At 40.5% G+C, this 23,252-nt stretch overlaps 1 protein-coding gene across 6 annotated transcripts in view; it reads left to right on the forward strand.

Moving 5' to 3' along the window:
* The window catches only part of LOC121506140 (sodium-driven chloride bicarbonate exchanger-like), a 92,044-nt gene that overhangs the window by 19,195 nt on the left and 49,597 nt on the right, over positions 1-23,252 (forward strand). For 5 of the 6 annotated variants that reach the window (XM_041781742.1, XM_041781739.1, XM_041781741.1 and 2 more), the window contains one exon: positions 21,459-21,540. In XM_041781742.1, the coding sequence (XP_041637676.1) occupies positions 21,459-21,540 (82 nt within the window). Of the gene's footprint in view, positions 1-356; positions 706-21,458; positions 21,541-23,252 lie in introns of those variants that run through there. The other variant, XM_041781743.1, reaches the window with a different exon arrangement.

The raw sequence follows: 23,252 nt of genomic DNA on the forward strand, positions 1-23,252 counted from the left end.
AGACGGACAGACACATGCACTTAAAGATGCATGCACTGTAGACTGTAAGACTGCAGTGCCGGCTCTACTCTGTTTAAGCTGTGTTGTGACCACAGCACGTGTGTGAGAGCCTCGCCGGGGCTGTGTGAAGCCCCCCCTCATGCAAGATGCTGTTTGACTCCCCGCGACCTCAGGCTCCTCTTAGGTAACAGAGCCACAGCGATCTGAGGCTCAGCAGACCAGAACTGTGCACGGCACAGCGTCGGTGATGTCAGAGCGCTAATCTCTCTGGGGGGATTGGCGGATGGACGCTTGTCAGAAACATTTGATGCTACCCTGGATGAAAGCCGTCGGAGGCAGAGAGGGAGAGACAGAGGCAGAGGAAGAGTCGGAGCCGCGCCGAGCTCCCTGCTTTTGTTTTTATGTTGTGTTTTTGGAGTGAGACTGCTGCCGTGTTCCAGCATGGGAAGAGCAGCTGAGGAGAGTGGCTGAGGAAAGGAGAGGGTTCAACTTCTCACCCCACAGAGGAGCTATCGCTTTCTGCCGTTCTCTCTCTGACTCTCATTCACAATCACTAACGGACACTCTGAGTTCAGAGTGGGGCTCAGGCCCTGAGCCTTAGCCTCTCGTCTTACCATTGCTGCAAGCACAAGGGGAGTTAGCGGGCATCCTTACAGGAGGAGCACCATGCTGACAGTGGACCACTGTAAAGGATTTATTTATCAGGTAAGCTACTCTGATCAGGAACTTAAATAAGCTGGAAGAGGATGAGAAATTCTCTGATTCTGCTTCACTCTGAATTGAAAACAGTCAGGGACATAATAAGAGACACATCTGCTTAAAAGTCAGATTTTAGACTCATTGGTGTCCTTTATTATGACATTGAGAAGGTGGATCAACTGTACCATGGGCTGCATAATGTAAGGGTATGTATAGTCGCTGCAGATAGGGCCAGTTGTTCTGATGTGCATGCGAAAGGTCCCGGGGAGGTTGGCTGACAGATGGGTCTGCCATTCTGGGGCGTGAGAGGAGCTTATACCCGCTGCACTGACCCCAGTGATCTCTGAGGGACAAACAAATAAAGAAAAGCCAGAAGCACTGAATTTACATGTCATTCACAGTCTTTGTCTAACCTTTTCCTGCTTTAACCACGCACAGGCTATATTTTTTAGCTGGTTCAAATCCAGGAAGCTTTTACAAATCTCACTTTCCTTTTTTAGAAAGCACAGCTCCCATCTCGCCATGTCAGACAAGGTGAGAGAAAAGTGATGTAGCGATGATGATACCAGTGTGCTTTGCATATTCTTGCCTGCGATGCTGTCAATGCTGATCCTGCTGCCATTGCCACGGTAACCATGGCCATCTGTAGGGATGAAAACCATGACAACTGAAGCTGTCAGCCAATCCCGAGGCTCGTACAGCTGCTTATAATCTCTTAGCTCTTAGCTAGCTACATGCTATAGAGTGACTCTGGCTTTTAGCACTCGTAAAACACTCTCTAAAGCAGACTGAAAGTAAATATGGATTGAAATTAAACCCTGTCTTAAGGGTTTTATATGAAAGACCACATGTTATGGACTCTATGTATTGTAACTTAGTACATGTGATAGGATTTCTGCAGTACATCCCATGGCCTGGATCTCAAGGTATAGTAATGTAAACATTCATCATCCCTGCCGTTGTGAGAGCCTCAGGAGAGATCCCTGAAGAACAGAGAAATGAGGTCACATATCTGCCTCCCTGAGCTCGTCGTGATAATGTGCACAGATTCCTGGAAAGGCTGCTGAGAATCAATAGGTCTGTGATTTATTCTGGCAAAGAAAATGGAATATAAGCTCTCAGGCAAATCTGATGTTGACACCCAAAGACGCCCTCTGTGTTGTTTTATTATCAGTCCTCCATGAAAGATAACACCGCTGGACAGTTAATATGCCCAGCTAGTGTTGCATTTACTGACATGATTTTATTCCATTACGTCTTGTGTTTTCCTTCCCATGCACTGCTTGAAATTCAAGTGTGTGAAAACAAGACATGAAAAATTTTACTTTCATTTTGGTTCTGAGGACTAATCCTCATTAAAAATGCCACCACTACTGTTTCTCTCTCACTGAAAGTTTGATTACTAGTTTGGAAGCATCTTCACATTTTTTGGCAAGACGAGGAGTGTGGATTCTGAGAGCTCAGTGTGAAGCAGGGATTTTTCTTTTCGCCTTTGTAGAACATGGAGTTGTGATTTTTCTGTCGTTTACTTCCAAGCATTTTACAACTCAGAATGTTCCAAAGACAGAAGAGTTTAGCCAACTGTGTTCTCCTTTAATGTTCAGGGATACTGAAGAAGAGAAACCCTCCAAAAGTACACTGATTTCAATTATATCAACCTATTGTCATTAGTATTAATCCAAAGTTTCAACTGGACCTCATTTTAATGTTTCTGTTAAAAAGAAGCAGAGTCTGAGATCTTCTAACTTTTAATAGGTATCTTCAAAAACACTAAATAGAATAGCAATGAGATGATAATTCCCCATAAACACTGAAATGGTATCTTTCTTTTTAGATTTGCTTTGGGCCCTTATTTAGATCGGACAGTGGGTAGAGCAGAAAATCAGGGAGAGAGAGCGGGAAATAATATGCATCAATGGAGCCATGGGTTGGTCTTAAACTCAGGGCGTCCTCTTGGAAGGCTGTACACTCGGTACACGGGGCATAACCACCATCTTTAATACTTTTAATTCTTAATTTGCTCTCACTTTCTTTACTCACTTGATTCCAGATTTTTTTTCTAAGCATGCCCTGACCCACTATGACCGCCTGGGTAAAAGTTAATGCCTCAATACCTATGAGTGTTAGCCAGACACTAGAGAGGTTTTGTTGTACCAATTGCCATAAAATGTGCTGCCATAGTTACTGATTTGCCCAAAAGTGACTCAAAAAGTCAAATTAATTTGAATATCTACATAATATTGAAGCTTGAATGTGCCACTGATAGCAGCAAGATAACATGTGGATTTTAGCCCAGTACAAGTGCACTGATCAACACTGAGCATGGTGCTATGTGATATTCAAGCACAGTATTTTTACTACTCATAAGAAATCACTGTCCAGCCCTCTGGAGTGCTGGCTTTTAGCCCTTAGGTCTACACAGTTGAATTGTAGAGCCAGGCTTACCCCTCCCCATACACAGACCACACATGGTGCGTAGGGCCTCATCACCTGGGGGGGGGGGGGGGGGCGTCACTTTGAGTGTTTTTTCTTCTTCTCTCTCTGCACATCAGGTCGATGTTTGTATGATATTGATATGGTAAGGTAATGTATATAAAGCAGAAACTTTATCTGGGCATCACACATTAGTCAGTTAACCCTCAAGATATCTGTTTTTGCAGATTTGTTGCCGGCTGTGATCAATTAATTGAGCAGTGTCCTCTCTCTCTCTCTCTCTCTCCTGTGTGTCTCACTGACACACACTTGTCCGTCCGTCCCATAAATTCACTCGTTGTGCATCCTCTCTCGTCAAACCTCTGCCATTGTTTATTCTGTGAATTTATGATAAAACTCTGTAAAGTCCCCGAGCTGGTTGACAACCAGTATGACAACATGTGTTTTAAGGTGAATCAATAAAGGCAAGGCTGATAACACTAAAGCAGAAACAGTGAGGGAGAGGAGGAGGCCAAACAGATGAACGGCTCTGTGTGTATGATGAAAGGATGGGGAGCAGGGGTGTGTGTGGGGGAGCCAGTATAGGTTAGTTTTATTCTGAAAAGACACTAATAAAACAGATAGTTTATTCACTGGGATTAATCACGATTAATTTTCCTTTTTTTTTTAAGATTTATTTTTGGCTTTTTTGCCTTTATTAGATAGAACAGTGGATAGAGTTGGAAACAGGGAGGAGAGCGGGGAGAGACATGCAGGAAATGGTGTCACGGGCCGGATTTGAACCCGGGTCGCCTGCGTATATGGCGCACGCCACTCGACTACCGGTGCGCCCTAATTTTCCTTTTTTTGTATTTTTAAATTCCACTATTTGTTTTTAAAATAGGGCAATTAATTGCAAATTAAATTAAATTGCAATGTTGCCTGCTGAAATTTTCAAATCACAGAAGGTGCAGTATTTCTCTAACCTGAAATTTGTTCTAAAATACCGGTTTACTCTCTTTTAAAGCAGCAGAGATGTTGTACATTACACATCATGCAATCATTCAGGTGACATTTTTTAGAATAGTCTGCAAAAAACACCTACTTTCTTCATTTTTGTACATTTTTCTTATTGAATATGAGAATGATGTAGAAATTACAACTCCCTTCAATACAAAAATTCATATTTGATTTGCAGTACGAGTCAAGATCAGCACAATAAGTTATCTGTTGGAGGTAACATAAGATGAGGAAGTTCAAAAATAATTACAAATTGCAATCACAGTATTCGGGGAAAGAAATCTCAATTAGATTATTTTCCCAAATCGTTCAGCCCTAATTTAAAATGTTTTTGTGTAATTTTGGATTTTTGTGCTGTCTTAAACTTTGGTCTGTATCCAACTTCCTGTTTGGATTCAGACCTGCTTTTATTTTGAAAGAATATAAGGAACCTCAGCTCAATTGAAGATTATGTCAGGAATTTCACCAGAGGAAAAGGGCTTCTTATGGATTTAACAGGAAATCAAACAGTAAAAAAAGTTAAATGTTTGGTAACTTTTGACTCGTCCACTGAGCTGGCTGTGAGTTTTAAATTGAGATGAGACATTAAGGAGCAGTGGTTAACATCACTGTGGCTGCAGGGAGATGCTGCAGTGGCTTAACCAAAGTCTGCCAAAGGGGGTCAGTAAAACATGCCATTAATAGTCATTAAAAATGATGGTCTTATATGGATCTTAATTAACCTTGAGCAATGCTTCAACGCTGACGGCCTGAATAAATCATAGGCAGAGCGAGTGGGTGGTGTATGGGGCTTATGCCCCAAATCTTTCAGGTTAGCTAAAAGTGTGTGACTTATATATGCTATGATGGATAAATGCAATAAGTGATGTTTTAAAAATACAATTTTCAACATGTTTGTGAATGAATCAGTATATTTAACCCCCATATGCTGCTTTTTATGTTCTTTGTTTAAAAATGCGTTGTTATTGTTTTAAGCTTTGATGCCAAATTCCCACTCTACCTATGCAAACTAGCTATAAAAAAGAAACATCAGATGCCTGATGATTTTTTTAAGGTTGAACTGCATCATTTTTACCCAAATTGTGCATAGATTTGTTAGCATTTTAATTCTAGATTTGTGGTTCAAATTGTGTTAAAATAGTGCATACAGCTGCACTGGATATTTAACATGTCTTGTGTTATAACTCACTGTAGCTTGAAAATGGACAGTCCTCTCTCTCATGTAAAGGTTCAAACTCAGTAGAAATGCAATAAGTCCATTGTACCCTAACACATTGATCAACACTGAATAGATGCTACCAGACATTCAAGCGTAGTATTTTACTATTATACTTTAAGTACTTCATTTTAATCTTTTATACTGCAGATTTTTGGTGACTCTAAATTGACCGTAGGTGTGAGTGCAAGCATGCCTGCCGATTGACTGGTGACCAGTCCAGGGTGTACCCGGCTTCTCACCCAGTGACAGCTAGGATAGGCTCCAGCCCCCCACGACCCCAAAAGGGATAAGCAGTGTAAGAAATGGATGGATGTACCATTAAGATGTTCATGTCTTATTTGTTTTAAAAAGTTTGCAAGTCACATAGCAATCATTGAAAAATAATTGTAATAGTTTTATCAAAGTTTTGTGACAGGGTTTGACTCTGAAAAACATGAAACAACTTCATACTTGTCTACAAAACTGAACTGTATCAAATGTATAAACTGTTGCAGCACTTGTTTGGGTGAAAAAGGCCACTGCTGGTCATTAAAAGTTCCCCCAACTGTTCCTGCAGTCATCCAAAACAATATTAGTCAACAAAGTCCTCTCCCACAGTAGCTCCAGGCTGTACAGTGTGATCTGCCAAGCTGCATCAGTGTCTCCCAGGGTGCAGGCAGGGCACTCTACATGTTAACAAACGCTGACTGGGTTGTCACTTTGCGAGAGTCTCAATCGAGCAGCGCTCACCTTTAACCGCACCAACACAGAGGGGTCGGAGTCAGGAGGAAAGTGGAGCACATTGTAGAGGAGATGTAGAGATGTGCATGTAAGACGAGGAGTGGTGTTCAGGTCACTTTCACTGTCGGCTCCGGTTTATTTTTGGACGAAGATAGAACACAAGAAGATGTTCAGAGGATTAAAGCCAGGACATTTCTTTAATATCCATGTAAAGTCAGAAATGATGAATGAATGTTCAGTGCTGCAGCGGTTAGGATTATCTGAGAGCATGTGTATGTGCAGGAAAAAGCACGGATTGTTCTATTTGGATATTATCTCAGTCTTTGCTTTCCCACGGTAGCTTGTTCTTTCACTGTTTTTCTTTGGTAATCGCACAAGTGTTCACAAAGCAAAGGCGGTTTCTGCACAGTGTTTCCGAGGACACAGTGGCTTTGTTAGCCTTTTTTCTGCTCAATCCCTCAGTTCTCCCCAGCACTGTCTGACATGAAACTCATTAGGAAGAGTGGTCAGGACATGGGCTGCACGTGTGGCACCCTGAGGTGTGAAATCATGTGTTGAAAGGTGATGAATGAATCAGTTTTAGGAATGCCTCCAGTCAGTTTAATCTTGGTCCCCAAATACAAAGTGCAGATTGATTAAGACGCCTGCTAAAATGGGGCTTTTTAGGACTTTGTTTTGGCTATTCCAGATAATATATCAACCTGTGGGAAACCTGCTCATGGCTTTGACTACTTGGACTCCTGTAATTCGAGATCCAGGACTTCCAGGGACACCTGTTCTTCAGAGGGGAACACTGCTGGTAATCCGATGAGGGATTTTGGGATTCGGGCTGTTGTACAGATTTGATTTCTCAGTAAATGTATTATGTTTTGCGACTGCTCAGGAAAAAAACAATCAGTTTCATTGTTGGCTCTACTGTAGTTGCTCTCAGTCCAAGAGCTTGAAAGAATGATGAGATTTGGGTGATGGGAGTGGGCATAGACTGTTTTTGTGGAGGTTTTATAGTTTCTCTGGCAAAAGAGCAGCATAGAAATTTCTTCTCTGTATATTTCTTTATTTCATAGAATGGACCGTGAGAATGACAGGTGGAGTTGTGCAGCATCGATAAGCATTGTTCTGGACTGTCAGGATGAAGAGGGAGCTGAGCTGCAAAGCAAAGCTTTCAATTTACCTGTCGATCTTTTTTACAACTCTCATGAGTTTTTGGGTCATGACCAAAAGAATAAGATCAAGGATACAAGCTGTAAAAATAAGATCCCTAAGAGGGGGCTTTAGGGTGCTTTCACATTAGGGCCCCAATCCCGGATCTGAGTGCACTTGAGCCCAAAGTCTGGTTCGTTTTGGTGGTGTGAATGCAACCACGCCTGGGCACTGGACCCAGGCCAACTTGGGGAGGTGGTCTCGGACGCAATTCAAGTGGACTCTGGCTCTGTTCAGATGAGAACAGACGGAGCGCTGTATCAGCTTTATGACATCATCATAAAAGCTAAACTTCTTCCACAGTGCGGCAGTTTGTTCACATTTTTCCTCAATAAAAGAGCAGAAATCATCAGAATCCAGTCAATTAATGGTCTGTTGTGACTCACCTTACAGATGAACACAAGTTGGAGTGAGAGGAGGTGCAAAGGCCATAAAAGTCTCCTGTCACCTTAAAAACCACTGTATCTGTGCAGCGCGAGCCCATTTAATCCTCTGAGCTGTAGTAGATGTGCAGACAAGAAGAGCGACATTGCTGGCATCTTAAAAAGTGATTTTAAATCATCCGTGGCTGCAGGATGGACTTTTTGCTGGGTCAAAACAAAAACAATCTTCACTCAGGTCATGATCCGAGTGGTTGCCATGGTAGCTGCTTCTTCTTTCTCCTCCTTGGCAGGGTTGTAAACCAGCTACATGCATACCGCCACCTGAGTAAACACACAAGTTGGCCCGGGCACAGATCGATGTTGATAGTGTGAAAGCAAGCCGGGGGGGGGTTCACACCGCAGCACGGTTCAAAACAACTGGGCCTAATGTGAAAGCGCCCTAAGAGTAGGACCCACTGCTCCTTTGCATCAGAAGGAGCCAGCTTAGGTGGTTCAGGCTATGATCAGGTCAGCTCTTGAGGTCTTCCAGGCTCCTTACTGAGGGGAGAACCTGGGAATGACCCAGAAATCGTTGGAGGGATTATATATCCCATCTGTCTGGGGAATGCTCAGGAGTCCCTCAGGAGGTAATGGGACTACATGAGCATCATTTGACAATTAAGAGTCCCAAGGTTGTCTCTAAGTCACTCTTACTTTTTTGCCCTGGATATGTAGTTGAGGATTTTGTTATTTGGTTGGTGCAGTGCTCCAGGCCATCTTTCAGGTTGTCCTGTAGGCTATAGGTTGGCCTCCAGGGTACAATTGTTGTGTAGCATTGAGGCCTGGGTAGAGGTACAAGTGGTTGACTTTGGGCTGCAGCAAGGGACATGCAGTTGCCATTTGAGCCCTCATCTAGCAGTGTCAGGTTGCCGCTCACACCCTTGTCCAGCGACTGGAAAATGTTGCTGCAGATAGCGATGTCTGGGTTGACCACTGGTTTGGGGTTTCCTCAAAAGATGTGTGGCGTTAAGGCCAACGTAGAGGTACAAGTGGTTGACTAGGGGTTGCAGCGAGGGATGTTTGGTTGCTGTTCGATCACTCATCCAGCAATGTCAGGTTACAACTTGAGCCCTTGACCAGCAACCAGAAAGTGTTGCAGGGGATAGGGATGACTGGGTTGATTTTATTGGTTTACTGTCAGCAGGATCCTTCCCTGTTAATCCTGGATGAATGGATCTCATATCTTAATACTTTTATTTTAGCACCAGTTGTGATGTCAAAATTTCCCCCCCAGGAACTCATAAAATTATACTGATTCTTGCTCTGATTCATTGCCAGAATTGTCTTTAAAACTTAAACAAGGTTAAAAAAAACATTTAACAGAAGCAGAAAGTCAGTGTTTAAGTTCAGTCTGAGTTTTGGGAATTGTTATGCTTGTAGCAGCTAAGTTAGTAGCCTCAAGCAGCTCTAGGAAGTAGGCTGATAACAAATATAGATTTTCTGACTCAAAGTCTGCAGTTTATCTCCACCCTGGTAGTCAGAGTATCTTCATTATCTCTGCTGTCGTACTCTTCTAAAGCTCTCATATTAGCTGCAATTCTTCATCTTCTAAATGTTTCTTTCTGTTTTGATGGAGCATCTGAAACTTTCTTAAACTATTCCCTACATCCTCTGCCTACATGCTTCCACTCCAGTTGTAAGCTTGTGTGGAGGGTCAGCCACAGAGTGCAAAGTGAGAGTGGGTTGTTAAAGCCCTCCAGCAGCAAGTCTGCACCGATGCTGGCTTGATGCCATTGTTCCTCATGGGAGACACCTTGTACATTGAAGTCCTGAGTTATCACTCACACAAACTTGCACACCTTAAAGTAACATGAAGTAGTAGTTGTGCCATTCAGATATAAAAATAAAAAAGCTGGCTTTTTATATATAAGATCTTACCATATTTAAGCTTGTGATAACTGCATGTACTTGAAGGGGTAGTGTGGCAAACAGCAGGGATAGGATACCCTCCTTTGGAGTTTAGACACTGGTGGTAGTGTTGATGAGGGATGCAGGATCAGATGAGTAGACTTCTGAGAAGCTTGACTGGGAAACTAATGAAGTGGCTGGAGGAGGAGGCTGAGATATGCCTGGACTAGATGTTAATGAACTGAATGGAGGTAGCTGGGGTGGAGGTGGCAGCATCCACACTGAAACAACTGGCTGACTGCAGGGGAAAGGATGCAGTTTAAGATATGACGGGTGCACAAAGATCGATCAAATTAGATTTTAGCAGAATCTGATTAGCTTAGTACTTCAGAGAGTGAATCTCCAGAGCAGGAAGAGAGACAGAATGGAAAAGAGAGATATGAATGAGTTGTAAAGGTCAGTGTGGCTGTGTTGGGAGCTTCCTTGTTCATCCATAGCAGCAATTTATGTCCAATTCCCCTCCTTTTCAGTTTGATTGTGAGCAGGACATGCTGTATGAACACTTGTGCTTTTACCACAAATTTGCAAAATAGTCTTTTATTTCCAACATCCATCTAACACTATACTTTTTGCTGCTTGTTGTACATCCTTCTTCAGTCAGCTTGCTTCCTATCAATCTGTTCCATGTGACACTGCATGTGCTCAGTTGTCCATCAGTGATGTCTTAAACATGTTCAGTATTTATGATTTCAAACAGGACTGCCCAAATTGTTGAAAGGAAGGAAGGTCAAATCACTCAGAACACCTCACACCACAGGAAAAGCAGACAGGATAATTTTGTGAACAGAGATTGGGGCCTTTCCTGACTTTGATTAGAAAGAGGAAATGAAGCCCAAAATCAGCACGATTATCTCATAGTGTGCTTCACCGCCAGTAGAAATACAATGTCTTTAGTCTCCAGGTTTAAAAAGCTGCTTAACACAGATTTATCTAGTAGGGAAATGTGTAACTAATGTGTGAAGTTTTGGCAAAGGCTTAAATGTAATTTCAGCCTCACATTACTGTTGGCGAGGAGTTTATGTCAGTGATAAGAGCTAATGGTGGCTAAATACTAAGAATAGCTACAAACCAGCATCAAAAACTAACCTTGCAAAGCAGATGGGTTTGCCCGACTCCATCTCTGTCATTAGTGAAATCCATCTTGAAAAGCTCCAATCCATACTGTTTGTGCTAAACCGAACACTGTTCAAACCAATCAGCATCATTTGAGGAGAATGAGACCGTAGCGTCGGGCGCAGAGCCGTTTGCAATGGCCGCCTCCAGTGCAGTGATTAGCTCAGATGTAGCTTTAGTATAGCATCAGTTTTAAAACCAACACAAAGGTTTCCATGATGGGAAAGATGTTTTTCGCTCTTCTGCTGACCTGCTTGCGGCTTGAGTTTGCGATCGATACAGGTGGGGTTTGCCGGCGTGTCCAATGGCTGCTACTGTGGTAGCTAGCTTGGATGTAGCTGTAGGAAAGTGGCAGTTTAAGTGGAACTGGTCCACATTTCTTTTTTAAAACAAGAGCATAGAGCCACAACGAAAGCTTGTCTTAGCAGAGAAGATGTTTTTGCCCATCCCCCGACCGGCCTTGGCATCAATTTTAGTCACCAAGAAAATCAACCATTAGCAATCTTTTAATTTCATTTTTTAATTTAATTTTATTTAACCAGGAAAACCTCATTGAGATCAAAAATCTCATGTACAAGAGTGTCCTGGACAAGACAATCTACAGCAGCGGTAGCCTTTCAGCCCAGTAGTCAGCATCATTTTGTCTTGCTCCCTGATTGGCCCACCATGAATGTGACAGAGTGTTCCTCCGATCACCTTTAGAGATTTTTTTTTGTAAGTCATACCCTTCCCAAAAGCTTTCTATGGGAGCTTTCCCAGATGAATGTGAAATATATCCACATAGTTGAGGTTTGAAACAGTCGATCTGGCATGTCAGGTTCATCAAAAACAGCTTTCAAAAAAATTAAGCGATCCCTGCAAACATTATGTTCTTGTTTTATTGGTAACACTTTATTTGAAGGGGTATGCATAAGACTGACATGACACATTCCACTCACATGAAGGAGGCTTATGAAAGTCTTATGCAGTGTCATTTAGTCAGTTATGTCACCTTTAATGCAAAGTCAACACTGTTTTGTCCCGTTATGCCTCTTCGTACTGTACGTTAAGGCTGTGGCCAGCTGTCTTAGCCCAGCAAAAAGGCTGGAACGATAGGGGAGAGAGGATGAAGATCCAGTTTATGCTTATGTGGCTCACTAGGAAAGACACAAAGCTGCAGGGCAACCAGACGGAGTGAAAGGTACACTGAATACTTTCACTCTTGATATGGGATGTCCAGTGGTGTAGTGGTGTGTTTGGAATTGGGTAAACTCTTGATTTATTGCATTAAAAGTGACTTAATTGACCAAATGGCATTTAATGACAACATTCATAAATGTACATAAAGCCTCCTTCATGTGAACCACAGGTGTCATGTCAGTCTTATACATAACCTCTTCATATAGAGTGTTACCATTTTATTTTAGTTCTCCAAACTTTTCTACTTCCAAGTAAAGATTTGGCGTTCTGTTTACTGAAAAATGCAACTGGTTAATGAAGCAAAAATTCAAACAGCAAATAATACAACTAAACAAGTTCAAGTTATTTTTAACCAACAGAATACTAATGCTCCAGCCATCAAGTTATTTGTTTTGGAAGTTGGGAGAAATGTTTTATACAATATTAGACAAAAGTTCACTGATGTATGCAGAGATTTTTTTAAAACCATGAGTAGAAACATAATGTAGTCAGGCCTTCCTAAAAGATGAAAACCTGAGATATGAGAATATGTTAATTCTGTGGAAAAGAAAGTCCTAATTTTGGGGAAAAACTCAAAATTTTTGAGATTATAAAGTCTTATTTACAAGAAATGAAACTCAGAGTATCAAAGTTTAAAAAGTCTTACATTTTGACACTAGAAACTCAAAAAATTAATGTTTTTCTAATTATAAATTTACAATATTTTACAAGAAACCAAACTGAAAACAGTGGCTGGGTTTTTGACTTTACAGGCTAAAAAAGTCTATGTTTTGGTTCATGTACATTTACAACTTTTAAAGTCTTAAAATTCTTTGTTTTACCTTATTAATAAAGGAATTTTTAAACTTGAGGATTTTTATTTTTTTTCTTAAAAATGAACAGACTCTCTTCATTAGTTATTCTTCTAGAGTAGCCCCAATGCATCATCATGAAAATGAATCATTTAGACATATATATTTTGTCAAGATCAAGTGTGTGTGTAGGCCGATTATGTTAAGATTTTGCCACTACAAAGACTTAAAAATGATGTTTAATTTTTCCTAATGGTATAAATAATAGAACTAGATTGTTTTTTATTTGTTCATTTATTTTTTTATTGTGGTCTGCATTTTTCAGGAACTATTTTGCTTTAATTTGACATATGGCATAATCATGAGTTTTGAAATATCTGATGACTGAATTAATCTTTTTCTGGCACTCACATTTTACATTTCCTAAACCTGGAACGCATTCCTGTGATATTTCTACAGTATTTGAAATTCCCAACACAGATTAGATATTAGATTTACTCATCAGGGTGACTACTAAAGCATCCTTCTTAAAGATGAGCTGTTTTGTCTTTATTTGATTGGACAATAAAGAGACAGGGAGGAAAGGGGATGGCAGTGACATTCACCAAAGAGCATCAGAACTGGGAGTTGATCCTGCAGTTACTGCAATGAATTGCAGCTCCTGTACATGGAGCATGAAGCATCTATACTAAGCTAACTTTAGCAATCTTAAATAGTTCAAGTAAATCGCCGTTACCTGCTGTTATTTCTCAGGCAGTGATTTAAATAAGAGTGCAGCTTGACTCTGATTTAACTGCATCTGCATTGTGCATTGAATTAAAACCAGTTGAAGCTCCAATGTCAAGCTTGTCCATGAAGGTCATGATGCTCTACTTAGCATCGCCGCACAAATTCTCCCACTGTGCGCACACACATGAACACACACATGCACCCTTAACACTGTGTGACATTCTGAACATCCTCTGGCCCCAGGTTCGTGTCCAGGCCAGAAGCCTCTACTCCAGTGTTTATTCATCCACACTGCTCCTCCCCATCACAGCACTGTATGCATTAGCAGAGCCCATACTGTACATAATGTTTGTCCCTGTGTGTGCAGAGCATGTGCCGCCTGTTTGAGTCTAGTGTAAACACAAACAACTCAATATCTTATAGAGGAAAGAGGCTTATGATCATAAAAGATAAATGTAAACATACATTTATGTAATGTTAGCGTTTTTCTATTCACCATGAATGCTCACATGGCAACTCCTCCCCCACTTCGCCTCTCCCAGCTCCCCCCCCAGGGTCTTGGTCACGTGATCCTTGCTTCCATTCGCCCCCCCTGAAGCCTCCATCACTGGCTAGCGGTCGAACGGAGAAACGGCTGATTTAATTCTCTTCTCCACGCAGGGCCCTCCATCACTGATCCCATGGTCAGAGACAAGGTTTTATCCCGCCGTAAAGGCTGGCAGATTAATCTCAACACAGATTGGTGAGCACGGGGATGTGACTCTCCACGCTGGTCTGGGGTCAGCATCATGAGGTAGAGGAACCGGTGGCTATAAATAGAAGCAGGGACCTGCAGGCAGGAGGATTCTGGCTCAGCTGTCGTACTGAGCATGCACCGTCCAGCTTTGTTTGGGATGGAAGAAGAAGGCCACAGCATCTGGTCTTAAAAAATTTGCTTTAGATCTGCTGTTTTGACTTGGAAAGAATACAAGATGGAGAAATAGTGGCATATGAGTGCAGGATATTGCCTCATAATTACTACTGAGGCCAACAGTTGCAGAATATAAGACATCTATGGCAGAAAGCAAACACCTTTGACAGAACTACAGCTGTAAAGTGGCGTCAGACGGCTTATAACAACGTAAATACAGAAAGATATCACAGCTTGATATTAATCAGGCAATTATTTTCATAATGAGAAATCTGAGTGTTACTCAGACAGACTCATTGAGATCAGCATCACTCCTACAAGAGACACTACAACAGTACAAATTGGATTACAAGATATTACAATAATTCAGTCATGTAATGAAATTATCCCTGACACACCAATTAAACCAGTTATTATGAAAAAGATATTATGAAATTGGTGCAACAGCCCATACATGGTGTTTTTGAACCATTATAAAATCTGTCACATTCTTTACAGGCAAGTCAGTGCAAAAAACAACTAGATATTTCTTCATTACAACAGTTTCAGAGTCCCCCTGCCATAGAGCGGTGCAGCGACCTCTGCAGATGCACAGGTGATGAAGCTGACCTGAGACACGGCTATCCCACTACCTGTTAGCCTTGTATTTGTCTGATTCAATTTAATGCAACAGTGCGTTTAAAACCCCCATCCTGCCATCATGCTGGGGCTTTGAGCTGCGTACTAGCTGTATTTATATTTGTGTTACCTCTCATGGAGCAGGACAGGGAGACACAGTGTGCGACTAAAACTGAGGGAGTCTCTCCTGGGACCTGCAGGGCCGACCAGCAGTGCCAGCCCTCTGCTACTCTCCCAGGCCTGTCAGAAACACTCACGTGATTTCTGACGTCACCCTTGCAAGGTTGAAAAAAGATTTGAGCCTTGTTCGCCTATTATCAAATATCACTCGTCAGGGTTGTGCACTGATTAATCAACCGTTTCCCGCTTGGTAGGTGGCGTGCAGCGGCCTTATCTGCAGAGCGTTGGATAAGAGTGATTAGAATGCAGATGCTTGGATAATGACAAAATTAACACATTAATAAAATGTCAAGTCTTCCAGATTACCATTAACCATCTGTCAGGGGAAATCTAGGGAAGTCCGTCTGCAGGGACCTCATAATGTTTCCTCATCTGGGCCTGTTTGCATGTCAATGACAGCATGAGCACTCGCTGGGTTAATGTCCCTCGGCATGTACAGTAAGCCCACCATGTCAGCCCTCAGCATCTGTCCACACACTGCTTTTTTTCTCACATGGTAGTCCATGTGTGTGTGTGTGTCTGTGTGTGTGACAGCGTCGTACAACCGCTGCTTTTGCTTAATCTCTCAGGATCAGATTGATGGACAGTGTCAGCCTCCTTTAGTGGTATACCACATTTCTTATTTATTTTTTCTGTGTATTACAGATGTTTGATTTGAAATGCAGCACCTCTGTCTTACTAGATATTTTAGATGAGATGCTGATTCACATTAGCTGACTCACTCCTACATATGCTTTTTTGCTTGGGTTGTAGAGGTGGCAGTGCAGGCCATCCCTCTTACTCATTCATCATCACTCACTCTTTAAGATGTTTATTTGGCACTCTGTAGTTGTAGCAGGTAATCTGCAAGAATGAAGACTTATTCTGCAAGCAGCTCCAGAAAAGTGTTAAAATGATGGTAGAAGAAGGTGATTTTTAACATGAAACACAGCTCCTCTAAAATTTCCATAGTAGTGAACATGTCTATTGTGCATGGACGGTGATTATATATGGATATTTTTTTCTAATAAAGATGAAAAAATGGTTGGCAAATACACTTGGGTGACTGTAAATACAACTTTGTGGTCTGCCTAAGTACTATCAGTGTGTGGGGAACACTCCTACATGATAACCCACTTAAAGGGGATTACTCCTGGTGCTCTAATGTTTGAAGAAATGTTGTGATAGTGCCCCTAGATGTCTTTATGGTAGATTAACATAATGTAAAGCTTACTTTGGTGTCCTGTAAGGGGACACATTTTTTCAAAGTGGCCTCTTTGGTACCATGTAAGTGGACAGAGTTTTTCAAAATTGTCCAATATGGTGCCCTTTTGGTAGATACAATTTTAAAAAGTGCCCTCTTTGGTGACATGTAAGTGGACAAATTTAGTCAAAGTGCCTCTTTGGTGACCTGTAAGTGGACAAATTTAGTCAAAGTGCCTCTTTGGTGACCTGTAAGTGGACAAATTTGGTCAAAGTGCTCTCTTTGGTGACCTGTAAGTGGACAAATTTGGTCAAAGTGCCCTCTTTGGTGACCTGTACGTGGACAAATTTGGTCAAAGAGCCCTCTTTGGTGACCTGTAAGTGGACAAATTTAGTCAGAGTGCCCTCTTTGGTGACCTGTAAGTGGACAAATTTAGTCAAAGAGCCCTCTTTGGTGACCTGTAAGAGGACAAAAATGAACCAAGTGTTCTTTTTGGTGCCCTAAGTGGATGACATAACAAACTACCCTCTCACCAATTGTGTAGAAAATGTTTATAAGAGCCATAAGTTTCTTGGTCTTAAGTTAATTTTCTCTGGTGTCCTCCCTTGTGTATTTTGTGAAATAAATGGTAAGATAGTAAGTAATTCTTCCTCTATTGTATTACAGTGGTGTAGGTTTAATCACATAATGAAAACATCTACTCTTAACCAGGGTTTTTTAGTATTGTACTATAAAAGTATTACCATCATGGGCTCTGGTGCCCCATCATATGCAGCAAGTACCCTGAACCTCAGACATCCTGAGTCTTTGCATCAGTGTTGGGCAGCATTACTTTTGAAACTAACTCGTAGATTAATGCGTTTTATTCTGAGAAAAGTAATTGGTTATGTTACTGCTTCACCTACTTCTAAAACTATTGCGTTAGAGTACTTTTACTTTACTAAATATTAAAACCACTTTTGGCCACTTGTTTCACTCTCTGGTTGTAGAAACGTCAGATAACAACCGCACATCTGCATTTAAATATGCAGGCTCTAATGTCAATGCACAGTGTAATTTACAGCCCATAATCTGTATCTCTGCAGCCTGAGAACACCACTAACAGACATGAAAACCTTTACAGCTCTTTAACATGCTCACAATCTGACAACAAGCTGAGCAGAGGCAGACAGAATAACTCAAACGCTGATTCATTGAAAGAAAGACGGAGCTTGTTTCACCATGATGCTGATCCTGTCCCTTTCAGATCTTTTAGAAAAGATAGAAAATAATAATTCTGGTATATTCATGTATTTCTTGGAGGCATTTATACTCTGCTATTTGCTTGAGTATAAAAGTAAATGTAAAAGAGTAAAATGTGCAGTATAACTAACAGATTAAGCAAAGTTAAAGTGTAATGTAGCATATAATGCAATTTTAGTGCTCACTTACTCTCTCTGCTAAATAACACTAATGATTATTGTGTACTAGGTATACTGAGCCTCTCATTATTTACTACACTGATACACCTCATGACCCTGCTGCAGAATCAGAAGACTGAGGATGACTAAAGGGCTATGAACATATGATGTGATATCTAGACTCATAAAAAACACACACACACACACATCAACCTGAGGGAGAGACAGGAGGGGTTGGAGAAGTTGACGGAGGAGGCATCACCATGACAACTTTTCGTTCCGGTGTTGGTAGCCTGGAGGTGTTGGCGTGCAGAGTACATCCACAGGAAGCCACGTTTCTATACTCAGGCTGAAACTGTCAACATCACTGTCCACTGGATTAAATGGCTGTGACTGGATGCATGCAGCATCATTTTATTACCAAACTGGGCTTGCTGTGTTTTCTTTGGCCGATACTGGCTGATATGTGTTGATGAGAGAGCTGTTTGTTGACAGAGCTTGATAGTATCTTTTCAAAACAATCAAAAGAGCTAACATAACTCTGATCCGAACAGAAAAACATAAAAATACTGTTGTTATATCCTATCCTATCCTTGTTTATCAAATCTGAGGGGCTCAAATGTTTTCTCAGGGTAAAGACCCTGTTTCAGTGTACACTCACAAGGCCCCCTTTCTTCCAAAATATCAAAAATTCCTTGTACATTACGATGGTAAGTCTAAAATATAATTGATTAGTTTATCATTAACTTCCTATAATTATGAATGAGTTAAATATGGCACGTTGAATTCTATTTCGAGCAGGTGTAATATCATAAAAAGACACATGGCAGAGTGCACAGCAGCGCAGCACTGGTCCAAACAGAGAGAGATACAGACTGCACTCTTTTTAAGATTGAAGGAGAAGTGTTTTTCCTGTCTAATTTAGTTTCAACAAGTTGCAAAGATTTGACCATAGATGAAGAGTTTAACCACCGAGCACAGCTGCATTCCAGTCCAGTCTCCGTCTCTGACCAGTTTCTTGCATGTTGGGCCTTAATGAGGAGGGCTTTTTGCTTTTTAAAGTAAAACTTCTTCCCTTGAGTGGACTAAAAACAGCTGCTCCCAGGATAACAAATACCTCCCGGCATCACTGACCGTCTGGCACAAACACAGACATCATATGTGGCTTTGGTGAGTGACTCAGTTCAATCTCCTGACTGATTTAATCCCTCATTAATATAAGATTGTCATGCCAGACTAATATCAACTGGACTTATTCATATTCAATTTAAGTTTCTGTCAACAAGAGGGAAAGTGTGATCTTGATCATTTACATTTATGGGGCATTGTTGTTAAATTCTTGGGTGTATTAACTTCAGGTCTAAACATTTAATCCTAATCTGGACACAGACTGTCCTGTGACACAAGAGGACATCCAGATTCACGCATGGAGATGCCCCAGTTCATGGGGCATACAGGGATGTCAGAGGGATTCCCATAAAATGGATATGGAAAGGAAAGCTGTAGGGGCTGCTTAAAAGTCAAATTTTCACTCAGGAGGAGAAAGTTTAGAGCTCTTTAGCAGCATTTTAGTGAGAGATAAAACTCCATAGGATCCTCCTTGTCCTCTCTCCCTGCTTCCTCTCTGTGAACTGATCCCAGGTCAGGTGAAATAATCCCAGTTTGGATTAGATATTGTTGAGAACAAGTTGCTGTTTTACAGCCATAGACGGTCATGCTGAATGTATATTTATAATGATTATTCCAGTCTTGTAAATTCAGCATCAGGTATTACTAAAAATGTTAAAATCTGAATAAAAATTTGTCATATAATTCTAGAGCAACATGATAATTTTGTCTGACTTGTTAAGGTTTCTTGCAGGTAAATCCTTTGTCTAAAGAAGCTAATTAACATTTCTTACTAAATGGTACCTGCATTTAATGTTAGATATTAAATATAAATATTATATAATAAATATTCCTGATTTATCAGTGTTTGCTCATATTGACATTGCTAAAAAATTGTCTGGCCCACAGGACATCTCATTGGAGCAAATCCAGCCCCTGACCCAAAATGACACCTTTTGTATATCGGATCATGTATCCCAGGGGGGTCAAACTCAAGGTCCAGGGCCAATTCCGGCCCATGTCACAGTTATTCCCGCCCCATCAGATCATATGATATTTTTAGTGTAACTGGCCCACCAGTATGAGGTCTGCAGATTTCCTCTAGTATAAAAATGTAGACTTAACCTTGATGATTTATTATATCCTTGTTGAGTCATAAAAATTAGAAAAGGTACACAGTAAAAGTAATTTGATTAAAAATCAGGAACGTGGGAAAGAAATTTGTGTTTTCTCTATATTTTCAATTTTGCATCTAACAGTTATGACTTAAAGTTATGGATTTGACTTTTTCCTTTACTTTTTTTGCTTTAAAACTCAGAATTTTTAATTTTATCTCAGTTTTTTAACCTTTAAAAGTTATTATTTTGACCTTTATCTCATCTTTTTACCTTTAAAACTCAAGATTTTTAATTAAATCTGTTTTTTGACCTTTTAAAATCATGATTTTGAATTTTATCTCAGTTTTTGACTTTTAAAATTCATGGTTTCAGTATTCTATTTCATATTTCCCCTTTTAAAAACAATTTTTTTTACTTTAAATGTCATGCTTTGACCTTTGAACTTTACAAATTTAACTTTTTATGTCAGAATTGAGTTTTTAACTTATCATGCTCACCTTTTAATTGCAAAATCATTTATCATCAGTGCCAGGTTTTTACCCCCATAATTCATTTCTGGTGAAAGTAAGGTTGACATTTTATGGGGAAATATCGACTCTGTTAGACCCTCAGGTTAGACCCAAGTTCAGATTACGGCCCCTGCTGTGATTGAGTTTGACACCCCTGATATATCCTATTATATATCATATTGTAATTTGTATCATATAGAATCATAATAATCATACAGCATCATGCTGCGCTGTAATGTATGGATGTGCTGGTCATTGACTGTCAGAGGTGGCCAGTTTACTGTGATGATTTGAGTCTGAGTCAAGAAATCAAAACATAAAAAACATTCATGTTTTCATCAGACATCCAGAACCAGTGTAGGCTTTCAAAGTTTAGACCCTGATTTAGATTTCAAGGTCAGAGCTATTTATAGCGTGGAGTTACCAGAAAAAGCACTTTGTCTCATGCATCATGCATCATGCTTCCGCAGCGTTCCTAACACTTGAAAATGTCGTCTTGCCAGAGGTTGTGTTGGGCTGAGCGTTTACATCATTGTCTGTGAACACAGAATGATGCATTCTTGTTAAAACCATGACTCAAAAACAGTGTTATCTGGCTCTCAGGGGATGAGTAAGGTAGTTTTTTTTTTTCAACTTTGCGATTGGCTGGCCTTTGTTGCCATGGTGACAGTCAGTGGAAGTTTGCCTTGTAACGCCGAGTTTTTTGTCAGTGTGTGTTTGTGTGTGCGTGTATTTATTTCAGGACACATCCTCCCACAAGGCAAGGGAGGGTGCTGTCAGGGTGCTCTTACGTAACAACTTGTAGCATTTAAATGAGATATTGGTTTAGCCTCAGTGAGGACAGAGAGAGTCCTAAGATGGACATGAAGACCGTCCAATCACAAACCTGTATCATGTGTGTGATGTTTCTCCTGATGTAAATCTTTTTCTGCCTCATGCATAGAGCTGTGAATCTGTTAGAGAAATAAATAAGGATGTTACTTTACAATGTTAACCCTTTATGTCTCTGTGTGTCTTTTAGAGAACTGATGAGGAGGCCATTGTGGACCGTGGGGGCACACGCTCCATGCTCAACACCAACTTTGAGAAAGAGGAACTAGAAGGTAACGCTCTCCACAAAACACACCCTAATGCCCCACTCATACAGGATGTGTATTACCTAGGGACCTCTTTGGTCATTTGTGAATTCCCCCTGATGTCACTGCTTTTTGTGGTGCATTTGCACCGGATTGTCTGTATTGTACTCAAATTTGCAGACATTTCTGCAGGAAAACATAAGGGTGCTGCACAGCTGCAGCAATGAAAATGCACAATTTATTTCCAAAATTGGTACAAAAAATATTCAATGTCGTGCACATCACGTTCTGCAGGTGAGGCTTTCTAAATGTGTCCTATACATTCTGTCAACCTCATGTTTAATATGTACCTTTCCTGTTATGTTGAACAGTTTTTATGCAGATGATACTGTCAATATTATGATGTTAATTTTGGATTATTATGCATCCACTACAACCCTCCTCTGGAGATCAGCTGTTGCAGTCTAGCCCCTGATTGTTGAGCGACACACTTCAAATCATAAATTGTGTTATGCATGAAGTGCACGGCTAAATAATACTGATGTTAGATCAGGCACTTGTAAGAAGAAGAGCAGAAGTGCTATGCAAATGAAGAGAGCAGCGTTGTGTGCATTCACATTTGGATGTTCAGTAAAAAAATGTTTTCTCATAGCTGGAATTAACTGAAAGTGAATTTATGACCTATATGTGTCAAAACTTTGCTAACAATGTCCTGCAAAGCCTCTATTATTTTTTCAATCAGTCAAAGGAGCAGAAAAAGCCACACAGACTGCAAAAAAGCATAATTACCACCCTAAAAAGCAGAGATGCTGATTCACACAGGATAAGAATTCCCTCTGTGTGTGCTGAACATGGTCGATAATTTGCCCTGGAATTTTTACACCAAAAATTACAGACATGATCGATTCACACCAGATTAACAAACACGGACGTTTACTGTGTGGAAGTCTCTAAACTCAGGGGTTGTTACCTTGGAAAAACTTGTGCACTATGTTGATGGAAGGACTCATCTTTTTCTGCAAAAATGGAAGAAACCAGTGGAATGGTTGGGACTTGATGATAATTTGGACCTTAACAAATAATATTGCAGACAATTAGAGCATTTTTGGATGTTGAGTAATGGACATGAGAGCATCTGAACCCCATCATTTTAGTTACTTTGCAAGTACAGTGTCTTGGTTGATTTATGGATTGTCCAGTCTTGTCGCTGTATTATTATGTTTGTGTGTTTACTTAATTCTGGTAAAAACTCAAACAGAATCTAAAACAAACAAACAAACAAACAAAAAACCACAAATGTCCTCTGAGTTTATTACAAATTTCCAGAGGTCCCTAGGTATTACTAGTTCCGTGCAACTAGGGCTCAGAATTTACCTTAAAAACTGATCAGAACTTTAACATTTATTATTTTTCATTTAAATTTCTCTCAGTTTTAATAAAGCATCTATCTATCCATGTGGTAAAATCTTAATTTCTCAGTGTTTAAGCAGACAGAGACATGAAACAAAAGCGTTAGAAAGCTTAAGCCCTATTCTTTAACTGTAAATCTTTGCCCTTATTCTAACAGAAATCATGAATATCCTCTTCCTCCTCTTCAAACAGGACCTTTATCGAGCTGGCCTTGGCCTGTGGCTCTGCAGTCACATCATGATCTGAGTTATTGTCTAAATTTTGTTCTTCTCATCTGATTCATCATGTTTGTCAGCTTCTAAAATGCCATTGTGGTCAGTTTGCTTGCT

The sequence above is a fragment of the Cheilinus undulatus genome, linkage group 24, assembly GCF_018320785.1.
Source record: "Cheilinus undulatus linkage group 24, ASM1832078v1, whole genome shotgun sequence".
Classification (NCBI taxonomy): Eukaryota; Metazoa; Chordata; class Actinopteri; order Labriformes; family Labridae; genus Cheilinus; species Cheilinus undulatus.